The sequence below is a fragment of the Homarus americanus genome, unplaced genomic scaffold (genome assembly GCF_018991925.1).
Source record: "Homarus americanus isolate GMGI-L3 unplaced genomic scaffold, GMGI_Hamer_2.0 scaffold47734, whole genome shotgun sequence".
In the NCBI taxonomy this organism is placed as follows: Eukaryota; Metazoa; Arthropoda; class Malacostraca; order Decapoda; family Nephropidae; genus Homarus; species Homarus americanus.
This window is the reverse complement of record NW_024742585.1, coordinates 3575-16482: the sequence shown is the minus strand read 5'-3', so window position 1 is coordinate 16482 and position 12908 is coordinate 3575. Positions and strand designations below refer to the sequence as shown.

General features: G+C 37.9%; 1 protein-coding gene across 1 annotated transcript; it reads right to left on the bottom strand.

The window, feature by feature from the left end:
- Window positions 1-563: 563 nt before the first annotated feature.
- On the bottom strand, window positions 564-8807 carry LOC121876967. Its single transcript, XM_042382546.1, has 2 exons — window positions 8538-8807; window positions 564-1101 (listed from the first exon to the last, which is right to left on the bottom strand). The coding sequence occupies exons 1-2, from the start codon at window positions 8750-8752 to the stop codon at window positions 939-941; spliced, it is 378 nt and encodes a 125-aa protein (XP_042238480.1). The 5' UTR covers window positions 8753-8807; the 3' UTR covers window positions 564-938.
- Between the last annotated feature and the right edge of the window lie 4101 nt (window positions 8808-12908).

Here is a 12908-nt window from a genome sequence, read left to right as displayed (position 1 = left end):
GCAGTCTGTAGGAGAAGGGTAGATTTCCTAGGTACGGGAAGAGGAGGAGGAGAGTCTCCATTACCAAATTTCAGTTCACTTTACTATAAGTATCATGACATTCAACAAATCTTACAAAAAATTCTGTGTTTATTTATTCTTCATTTTTGTACTTGGTTTAATGCGACTGCTGTTTCTCTTATTTCATTTAACAATTATAGTATCTTAAAACTGAAGTGATGTGAATGAACGTTCAGATATACGAATGGAATATTGTGGAAACCACTTTTTTATCACTACTTACATTTTAAATCCACGTTAAATTCAAATCAGTCATTGCCTTAGCAGCGGGATCAATGTTCCTTCGGGACTGCTGGTGTTTCGTTACAGTAAAGATTGTAAATTATGATTTTTCACCAAAATTTCCAGAACCATACACAGTTACAGTCCTTTCTCTTCCAGATTGGCCATTTATTATGCCAGAAGGGATTAGCCTACTACCAACATCTTATTTTATCATGTTTAACAATAAACTCGTGTATCTTATGTATTATACCAAAAGGGATATTAAGAAAAATTCATGATTGCTCTTTACATACTTTACTATTGGGCCGTGAAGCTTTACATGATGATAATAATTATTAATAATATTGTCAAATGTATGAGATTTTCTTCAATATGGTAATACTGTAAAGTACAGTACTTGGTTTTGTTTCTCTTTACATTTCATGTACATTCGTTTTATCTTTCTATATTAGCATATCACCCTTTCTTTATGTTAGTGTTTATTCCTCTGATTATTATTCATTATATAGTAATATCTACTATCTACATAAGCATTCAAGTTTTCTCTTAAATTACAGTTTATTTTAGGTGAATTTGTGTTATTTCTTACTGTTCTACTTCATAAATATTATAATTTTCCTTCACTCATTGAATTAGTATTTAATTTCATTCTCTTATTTTTTCTTCATTTGGTGAATGATGCCAGCGACGAGACCACCAAGAAGAACAACACAGGCGATGGCGATGAGAGCGATGGCCCAATCTGGCAGACTGTTGTTGTTGTTGTTGTTGTTGTCTGCCGTTGGCACCACAACCAGTGCCAAGTTGGACACCCGGCTGTAAGGCATAACGTTTATATCAAGTTATATCATCGCTGTGGCTAGGAAGAGCCCCAGGTACAGATTCACTAATAACCTTCTGATAAATAGTTCTCTTAAAGGATGATGAGAATCTATAGTTCGGGACAAATGAACCTGCTACACGTCCAGTGATTGGCTGGTGGTACCTGGCATCCCTTACATAGTAAGGTGGGAAATTTTAGGATTGAACTCATCCATTAGTAATGGTGATTGTGATTGGTTAAGAATGTATCCCCATATATATAAGGGAGGTAGTAGGCAGCTACCAAACAGGGAGAAACTACCGCCTGGGAAGATATTGGAAGCATAATGTGTTGTCGATGGTAGACTCTGCTGCCACATGGCATCACACAAATTGTGACCAAGTCTCAGGTTGCTCATCGGTCTTTCTGCCTCATTTTCACACAATTGCAGGGTCTCAATTGTTTCACTTACTATTGACAACACAACATGCATATATTGTTTCTCACTTTTGACCTTTTTTCATTTTTGTAATTCTTTATGGTTCTTTATTATTGTTATTATTACTATCATTATTATTAATATTATTATTACATTTTCGCCTCTCAGGCCCTGATGTGGGTCAATGACCTGTGCTCAGGTGGGCTAATCCCCCCCCCAAAAAAAAACTATACATATATATATATATATATATATATATATATATATATATATACTTCATTTTTAGTCCATATAACACGCGGACTTTGACTCACAGCCAAGAACGACTCCTCGGACCCAGTAGGTCAAGGTCTGATTCTATATATATATATATATATATATATATATATATATATATATATATATATATATATATATATATATATATATATATATATATATGCCGTTAAATACAATTAATAATGAATAAAAAAAATACATTTACCTGAGACCATCACGGAACCTTTTTCTTCAAAGTGTGATTAAAATTATTATTTGGCAAGAATCACAGACTAGACAAGCCTTGTAATGCCACACTTACCACATGTCATTAAGGCCACAAGTTTGAGAAACCAGGCGTGAATGAAATAATTTTGTCAAACGTTGGTTCCCTTATATTTTTTTATGTAACATTTCATACTTAGAAATTCAGGGGGTATTAAATGTGGTGTAGACCAGTGCTACTCAAAGTGTGGTCCGCGGACTGGTGCCGGTCCGTGAGCCATCGTCTGCCGGTACGCGGAGAGTTTTCAGAAAAGAAAGAAACGATAGTCACGTTCCACACCACGTGACACTGCCGGGACATCTGACTCGGTCTTTTTTTTTTTTACATTTTCATTGTAGTTTTTATATTTATTATGGCTATATTTTTCATTTACTCACTCATGTTAAAAGTCATTGCTATGCAACTAACGAATGCGATATAATGAACAGCAAAACAGCGAACTGAAATACGTATAACAACACCTTCATGATGATGTGGCGTTTGACTCTGTGGGAACCACACCTGGGGATATCAATAGGGCGCATCACCTTGTGTTGCCAGAATTGCCACGTTTCTCGGCCACCAGTTACGCCATATCCACCCAAAACATAAATCTTTTTATTTTAAGTATGGTAGTTATTTAATTTCGGATAAAATAAATGTATGCATCCCATTAAAAGAAATGGCCGATTTTTTACTATGCGTGCCAGCCGTGAAGGGTGTCACACAGCTGGCAACCCTGCTATTCCACACGTGTGGATCAGCAGTCTGTGATGTCAGGTCACAGGTCAGTGGTTAGTTACCATCAAGAAGTGGAACAGAGAGCATCATACGGGTATCTGCGTGTTTGTCATTTGGGACCCCATCCCAACCCACTTTTATATTCATTATATTTTTCCTGTATAAAATAATATTACTACGAATGTTCAAATAATATTTTCTCTGATCGTAAACAATCAATTGTATGGCACAAATATGGTACTGGTCCCTGGCACACTGGGAAGACTTGTTACGTCAATGATGATTGGCCTTAGAATGAATAAGACATCATGTCTTCATGTTTAGTACAGATAGTCTCAAAATGCCCCTGAAATAGGACATATCTCAAAAGATTTTCCTGGGGGGGGGGGGCCTATAGGCCCCGGGATTGGCTCGCTTCGCTCGCCGGTCCGTGGCACATTGAAAAAAAACCATGCCAGTACGCCACATCAGATAGTTTGAGAAGCGCTGCTCTAGACCACTAGGACACTAAAAGCAGTCCTAGACGTTGTTATATTTCACACAAAGGCTGTTCATCGAGCTTATGGTGCCGTGAACCTCCAATAGGGAACTACCCGTGCCTCGTAAGTGATCAGAGTAACGTTTTAACAAATCCTGCTTCGAAACACGAGGTTCCATATATATTTCATTAGCCCATAAAGCGCTCGGACTTCTACATATAATCAACAACCCACGTGGACAGCATAGTGCAGCAATGATTTGTTGACCATTCTAATTTGGAATGACTAGATACCCAGTAGGAGGTGTGATAATTATGAAACCCTTGGAGAACATTTGCGCTAACGTGGTAAACATATGGGAACCAGTCTAGGAGAGGACCACTTAATAAATCATACCCAATGGGAACTATTTAGAGGCTGGTCTATAACAACGTTTCTTCTTATGTCAGAGAGGTTGATGGCTGTCATAGATAACAATGGAGAAAGAACTAAATGCAAATCTATAATTCGTTATTTTCATTGTTCTATGCATTTGGTTTATTGGAAATATCATATACAACAATGGATTATTATTTGTGGTAAGTAAATACTGTATGGATATTATATCTTTTACCATATTGCTAAAGCAAATAATTTTGTTCTATTTTTCATTTTGAGTTCAGAGGCGCGGCTACGATGAACAATAATAACACAGAATCTGATTTATTTGTAATCTTACAAATTATAAATATTGAGCAAACAAACTATGCTCTTATATATTGAACTTACTAGTTGGTTTAAGGTTAGACAAGGCTGTATGGAGACCCCAACATTATATGATACCTATTTAGAATTTTAGATAAGAGAAGGTTTAAGTAGCGATGAAGGACTCAAAGTTCATGGTAATCGGTATGCAGACCATGATGCATTTAATGCAGATAGTGAAGATTCACTTCAACAACTGGTCAACAGACATGTGAAAAAGGCAAACATAATTGGCTTGGAGTTAATGTTGTAAGCACGGAAGTAATGATTGATTAAAAAATAATAACAACAAAACAATGGTAGGCAACAAGAAATTCCAACAGGTGGAGAATTTGGTGTTTGTGGAATAAAATAAGTTGTAATGGTAAGTGTGAAATAGAAATCAAAACAAAAATAGTTCAAGCAAAACCAGCATTTAATTATCTTAAAGGCCTTATTAAAAGGGACATTAATATTACAGCACTGTAAAAAATATATATACCTGAAATAATACGTATGGTCAATACTTTCATGTGGCCCAGAAGTGTGGATATTTTCAGAAGACACCAGAAGGAGACGAGGAGCCTTTGAACGGTGGTGCTACAGGGGAATCTTAAAAATAAGTTGACTCATAGGAAAACAAGTGAAAATGTACTAAGATTGACTGAGACAACTGAAAATTATATAATATAAAGAAAATTATATACCATGGGCTTGGCAATATAGTAGTGGGTATTTGGCAGCTATCAAACAGGGAGGGACTAACGCCTGGGAAGATATTGGAAGCATAATGTGTTGTCTAATGATTGACCCTGTGCCATAATGTGACCAAGTCCCAGGTAGATGATTTGACTTTCTGCCTCATTTACACACAATTGCAGGGTCTCAATTGTTTCTTTTTCTGCCACCACAACACATATATTGTTTCTCAATCTTGATTTGTTTCGTTTTTTTTTTTTCATTTTTGTCTATTTTTTGTTCATTTTTTTTTTCGTCCCTTCAGGCTCCGACGTGGATCGGTGACCTGTGCCTGGGTGGGCTAATTCCCGTAAAAAATACTCAGGGATGATGCGATAATGGTGACGTTAATAAACTATCTCCACTAACCTCTTCACTACTGGACGCCACTTTTAATATTTGGCTAACACCAGATGATTTCATTGTGCCCAGAGAGACCCCTAGTTAATAAACCATCTCCACTTATGGGCAAAATTGAAGGTAGGAAAGCCAGGGGGAAGCAAAGACTAGAATGGATGAAGGGAATTAAAAGCCGGTTTCTCGAAGATATAGGAAAGCTGGGGAGGACAGCGTGAATATGGAGAGCCTTGGTCACCAACCCTCAGACAGGAGGAAGTGTCTTCTGTTAATTGATGTCTACTCAATCACTCAGACATACTCCCTCTGTAAATGATATAGATGCTACGTGAAAATAAAACTATCATTGAAAAAATATATGTAGTAGTTGAGTTGTAGCATTTACAATAGTTATGCAAAACAACCAGGTTTTTGGCATGTTTGCAAATTGGTCGATCTGTATCAGATGCACCTCAAAACCAAGCAATTTTGAGGGAAATATAATTAAAATTATATATGGACATTTCTATGCCTCACCAATATAACTTAGAACATACATGTCACCATTCTTTACACATGTGCATAAGAGATGCTCCAGCTGTCTTTCTTATGCTGGAATGATAATGCTCACCGAAAACCATATGTGTGCATGTAGGCGACCTACAGAAAACGAGGTGTTATCCATGTTGAGACATAAAAAAAAAAATAATACTTATAGTCGGGGAATCGCAGCAACACATTCTGTATTGGCATTGCTGCTATTTAATGTAAAATAAATACGATGTGTGTAATGTACAGTAAATTGATACCTAATCATTCAGAAAAAAAAATCCCGTCACGCTTTCATAACTTGATTTCATAATCATATGATATACACGTAAATCTTACTAATTCCCGTTAACTATTCCTTGTTCCAACTGGAACAGGTTACTAAAGTAATATTTTATCGTCTTATTTTTGAAAACGGTTCTGGCAAGATTTGATTTACGATCCCACACTTCATGTTAAACATATGGGAACTATGAACAAGGCATTTTATCGTGTTGACTGTGAAGGTTCGGGGGTGCTGGTGGTAGAGTGGTACCGCTCTTGCCTTCGCAAGCGAGATGTCGTGGGTTCGATTCCCGGGTCGGTGGAAGTTGTTTGGACATATTTCCTAGCCCCCATTAGTCCCTGTTCACCTAGCAGTAAAGTAGGTACCTGGTGTAAATCGAAAGTTGCGAATTCGTATTCAGGGACAAGTTGTTGGAGCTTCCAATAACTTGATGACATAAACCATTGACTCTTCAGGCTTCGATGCCCTTGACTCTTCAGGCTTCTACGCCCTTAACTCATGAGACATAAAGGCAAGCATGAACTTAGCATGCTTCTCTATTGGGCACTGTAAACGCTTTGCGCTTCACCTTACACAAGGATGTAGGGGAGTGCCCAATAAATAATAATAAAAAAAAACTGTGAAGGTTGTAGGTGGTGGAGCAGGATGACCAATTGTTTCATTTAAATGATTTACACCACATTTAATACCCCCTGAATTTCTAAACATGAAATGATACATCCAAAAATAAGAGAACCAACGTTCGTTCGTCAAGCACCTTTGATTTTGACAAAGATATTTCGTCATACACGTTTGGTATCTCAAACTTGTAGTCTTAGTAACATGTGGCCAGCCTGGTATTACTTAGGCTTACCTGGTCTCTGAATCCTGTCTAATATTAATTTCCATTACACTTTGAAGAATAAATTTTTGTGAGGGTCCCCAGTAAAAAGTAATTATTTGAAGTATATTTTCTTAATGCTCAATTCATCGTAAACTGTATTTACCGACATATATACACAGGCAAACACATGTTTACCAATAACAATCACTGTTGCAAATAGACGAGTTCATTCATAAAATTTCACACCTACTACGTCGGGATCACGAGAGTACTGCCATCCAGACACTAGGTGTGTATAGTTGGTTTATTTGCCCCCAGCTGTACGTACAATGCCTACCTGTTTTACTTTAGTTAAAAAAAAATTAAATAAAAAAAGATTAAACTTACACACGCATTCTCTTAAACAAGTGTTAGAAAAATAAGATAAACGTTTAAACTTTTTAGTACTGCCTGACTGCTAAAGTTAGAACAGTGTCTTAGCTTATTTTTATGCTGTTTCTTGAATTCGTTTCTATACTTTTAGAGAAGCATCTAAACGTTTTACAATGCAATCAATACGATAGTGCTCTAATTGTTTAAAAAAATGAAGTTGAATGCTTAGGTATTTTTTAGTTAGATTGATTGCATGACACAGGCGAGGATTCTGATTGAGAGTTTAAAATATGAAATCAGATAAATTGCGGTACTTGGGGAAATTGAGGACAAGAATTTCATAAAACTCCATCAATAGGAAGTTCCACACCTGAAGTAATTCATCAACACGTCGTGGGAGTTAATGCCACAGATGACTCCTTTCTGTCACCGTAACAAAGAGTTCAAGTATAGGCATAAGACTCTTGAGGATGAGCCCGTCAGGACGGCCTTAATATGCCACAGGAGAAGCAACCGCAGCCTGAGTCAAGAGCTTTATTATGGCGGTTCGGCATAACATTGCCGATGAAATGACAATTGAGGTTGGCATTTTACATTTCACATATTGTGACTATTATTCAGGAACATTTAGAGATACCCATGGCTTCTGCCAGAAGGGTTTTTCGTGACCCCAGTACTTACGGTCAACATCAGAGGATGCCTAAAGTCACGAGGTACTTGAACTCTTCCAAGTCAATTTAGCCCTATTTTTTTCTTCTGGTGATGGAATATGACATCCGTTTTCATCATTTGCATCCTGAATGAAGAATGAAATCCTACAATGGATGCAACCAAATTCTCTGACCCACAAGATGTTGAAAAGCCAAACCTGAGCCAGCAAGATCATGGCCTCGATTTTCTAGATTGCGAGAGGGATTCTGCTGATTAAGTACTGTCACATTGAGCAATGATCACCGGTGACTAGTATGCTTGCTTAACGTAACAATTAGGCGAAGTTGTCCAGGAGACGTGAGCGGAATGCCATAAGGAGATGTACCCTTGTTCCACGACAAAATGCTAGTCAAAATATCCAGTGATACACAAATGTCTTGATAACTGATTTGGAACAACCCAGCTGCCTTTCCTACAGCCCAGGTCTGGTTCCAGAACTGAAGTGTGGTTTGGGAAGCAGTTAGAAGATAGCCTTAGTGAGTTTGAAAGACCAGTTAGATGAGTGTACTGAAGTCGAGGAAATTTTATAGAATAATATCATATGAGTTGTTGTTCTGCCATTTCATTATATTTCGTGGTTGAAAAACCTTTCTGACTGCCCCTCATAACTTCAGTTAACCATTCAGATGAGTTTTTACAGCTTTATTTGTGAGAAATAACCACCTGACATACCTTTACGAAACACTGAACGAAGCAGTTTAAAACTACTTAAAGTAACTGGCTAGCTTACCTTTGTTTGTTGACGTCATCAACGGCTCGTAAGGCAACGTAGTAAATCTCATCTTTATGAAGTTCTTCTTTTAGGTCTAGATAAAGACTGATCCTCTGACCAGCTTCCAGTAGCAAGTTGGTCATGTTTTCAGACTCAGGCTGTGTTAGCAGTAAGGTGTCGTTTCCCGCATCGTTGAAGTTCTCTTCCATCAGGAGGCTGTGTTTACGACTCATCCGCACCACATATGCAGACACTGCGAATACACTGTTAGTTTTAAACTTGAAGAGTAAGTGGTAAAGGATGTTGGTCAACCATTCATTAAAAATGCAAAACATTAATATTTTTTTTTACCTCACCTAACCAGAGGGTGCCTAAGCTAACCTACCTAACAAGCCTAGCTTAAAAAGAAATAACATAACTTACCTAATATAACCGGCCCTAACATGACAACTTAACCGGATCTAACCTGACTGGACCTGAACTATCGTTACCTCCTTGTGTATGAGCTCCTTTCTGAGTTGAATAACAATATCTGGAATTAGTCAAAATATTAAAAGTGGCACCTAGTAGTGAATTGATTAATTTACCTTATGGCTGGTTGGTCCTTTCTGTCTGTTGTCGTTAAACAAGATTTTGCTGTGTGTGTTTGCTGCCAGCGGTGTGCCACACAAGATGGTGGATGCTATTATGTAACGTATATATTACTTTTACTTTTATCCTCTTCGCCACTGATCGTCTAGTAATAGTTAACCGCTTGGGCGGTCAGTCACGTCTAGATCAGGGCGGCCGTAATTCTAACTGTGTTTTCCTGAGCGCTCTGATTGGTTATCTTCCTCGCGATGTGACTGGCTACGAGACCATGAAGTCATAAAAACGTTTTCTTTGTTAAATGTGACACATTTATAGGATATAAGTAACAATTTAATTTTTCTTTACTATTATTATGCATATATATTGTATGAAATATTACACAATAGATTCTTTAAACAACTTTAAAATCAGGTGGAGCAGTACAGCATTATATTGAATAAAGGGGATAAAAGGAGTGAATATTGTAGTGGACGTCTCCCCTACAACTGCGTAGCCACAGTCACCACCTGCTACCGCCTTCCCTAGCAACCAACCAGATGTTACCTTATCTTAGCAACGGAACCAGGAACCGGCAACTTCTCGGGTTTTCCCAACATGACTCATAGCGGCTGCTGGGTATATAAGCTCTGTCTCTCCATTGAGATTCATTCTGACCATTCTTCTTGAAAAAGCAACACCTCCTCCTCCGCCGCTGCCTGGCTGCCTTCGCTTCTCCTCGCCTGCCTGGCGGCCCTCGCTCCCGCCAGCGAGCATGGCGACCCACCAGCTGTCCTTCTCTGAGCTTCCTCACCAACCAACTCTCATTCTGTCCATCTTCCTGAACAAGCAACACCTCCTCCAGCAAGCTCCACGCTGTCAGCATTCATTCAACCAGGAGGCCAGCAACAGGCAACATCTTCTCTAACGAAGCTCCTGCACATCTACCTCCTTCAACACGCTACTCACCGAACGTCTCTACTGAGCAGCTCCTCACCACACGGCACCTCCAGCACCAGACTGTCTATCATATAACTTATATTATACAAGAAAACCACATTAGAGTTTCCTTCCATCCTGAGTGCTAGACAACATTAATATCTCGATACCCCTACAATATCATAGAAAATGCTCAGTTGAAAAGGATAACTATTATTATTATTATATATATATATATATATATATATATATATATATATATATATATATATATATATATATATATATATATATATATATATATATATATATATATATATATATATATATACATGCTGATAACCACAAGAAAGAAAACACGAAGTTCCCAAGCGCTTTCGTGTAATTCACATCTTCAGGGGTGAGTACAGACTAGAGAGAGAAATACAAATCAAGGTGTATATATACAGAGGAGGGTGAGACCAGGTCCACAATGGTCAGGTATTAGGTAATGACCCTACTAATCTTTAAATAGCCCACAACGGTTGGTGGTCAGGTCAGGTGACTGGACTGCATTGACTGGGATAATGCCTCCTCAATATTACCATGTAATTCAATTGATAGTAGGAACATCATAGAATCTAGTCTTATTAAACATACAGAAGCATTCAACATGAATTTGAGTAACGGCATGTACAACCTGGACAATTTTGTAATTAAGAAGATTTGTGATCAAGTGAGAAGGCCGGGTCACTTGACCATCTGACCTGACCACCAACCGTTGTGTATGCAATTAGTAGATCTGTCTTTATATATATATATATATATATATATATATATATATATATATATATATATATATATATATATATATATATATATATATATATATATATATATGCTAAAACCTGGAACGTCAATGTGGCATTTACAGAAACTCATGTATTAAACAAATGTTAAGTAAAAGAACTCCCCAACAACACAATTAGTTTGCATTTATAAGAGTTCACTTTGCAAGGAATCTGTATGTTTTACTTGAGCCAGACAGGTGAATCTTTGCAACTAGGAATTAGAAACAACACAAATACAGTGTTAGGACAGGCCGAGAGGAATCCAATGCTCTGTTTGTTCATTTGAGGGATAACAAGCATTGCATTGACTGGGATAATGCCTCCTCAATATTACCATGTAATTCAATTGATAGTAGGAACATCATAGAATCTAGTCTTATTAAACATACCGAAGCATTCAACATGAATTTGAGTAACGGCATGTACAAGCTGGACAATTTTGTAATTAAGAAGATTTGTGATCAGGTGAGAAGGCCGGGTCACTTGACCATCTGACCTGACCACCAACCGTTGTGTGCCATTTAAAGATTAGTAGGGTCATTACCTAATACCTGACCATTGTGGACCTGGTCTCACCCTCCTCTGTATATATACACCTTGATTTGTATTTCTCTCTCTAGTCTGTACTCACCCCTGAAGATGTGAATTACACGAAAGCGCTTGGGAACTTCGTGTTTTCTTCTTTCCTTGTGGTTATCAGCATATACCTAGATCACGCGCACCTACAGTGATTTACTTGCAAAAATGGATTCCACGCGACACTTCTTCATCCTCTCTACAAGCTGTCCTGGACTGTCTCCTTTCGTTACTGAATACTCCTCTTCTATGATCAAGGCCCACAAATTGAAAATACGTTTGAAATTTCTCCAGACATGCCTCAGTGAAAAAGTTATGCCCAGATCAATCCTACCACAACGTGTCCTGAAGATGTCTGACCACCCCTTTGATGAGTTCCAAGAAATCATCCTTAAGAAACATTTTGAAATAAAGAAAATTGAAGTGGATGAAGCCTTCCGTATTGTAAGACAAAAAAAGCGCGCTTTTAATATGACCATACCGAGCTATTGGAAAAAGTTCATGTTAGACTACTGTTTTGATAACCTGAGACGTGAACGTTCTGATCTTCAAGCCAAGATAGACCACAAATTGGCACTCCTTATTAGAAATAGTGATTGGACTAAGGATGCCAATAACAACTGTGTAGTGAATCTCTCCTCGAAACAACTAGACAATGATACCTTGTGTGCCCTCGGCTATGGTTTAAGTTTTGATGGTTCTAACAAGGGAGTCGACAGTGTTGACATAGCCAGAGCATTTTGCAATTTGGAGAAATTCAGTAATTTGACAAGTGAAGAAGTGAACATGTGTAAAGGTGTCGTGTATGCATCTATGTCCAAGCCTTGTGTTCCAAACTGTCCAGAAAGATTCACCAAAGCAATCCAAGCCCTTAAGAAAAATAAGGATCTACATGTCACTAAAGCAGATAAAGCCAACACAGTAGTGATCTTAAACAAAGATGACTATATCTCTAAAATGAATGACCTCTTATGTGATACTACAACATATTCTAAACTTATAACTAATCCTCTCAACACTGTCAACACCCAGTTCAACAAAAAACTGAAGTCCCTATTGAAAGGCAAAGCTACGCTCATTAAACATCTTACTTCAACGTCCCCTCCACTGCCATACATGTACGGTGTAATCAAGACCCACAAACCCAATAACCCAGCAAGACCCATCATTAGCTCAGTTGGGTCAATCTCTTATAAACTATCTAAATGGTTAGTTTCTTTACTAAATCCCCTAGTTGGCAACATTTCTAACTCCAATATCAAGAATAATATGGATCTGGTTGATAAACTCAATAACTTACCCATTAGGTTTAGTTACTAACACGATAGGTGATAGCCAGACAGCGGTTGATGGTTCAATGATGTCCCTATCTCTCATGTCTCTCATCATTTCTTTAATAGTACCCTTGGCTTTCTCGGGGTACCTATACTGAGGTCCTCTTACAGGTTGTTCATTAACCAATGGGATGTTAGCTGGC

What these genes read in the sequence shown, in the direction of transcription:
- LOC121876967 (XM_042382546.1), bottom strand. Translation starts at nt 8,752, where the DNA reads ATGAGTCGTAAACACAGCCTCCTGATGGAAGAGAACTTCAACGATGCG. An exon ending in GATGACGTCAACAAACAAAG is followed by an intron (nt 1,102 to 8,537) that starts GTAAGCTAGCCA and finishes TATGCCTTACAG; the next exon opens with CCGGGTGTCCAACTTGGCAC.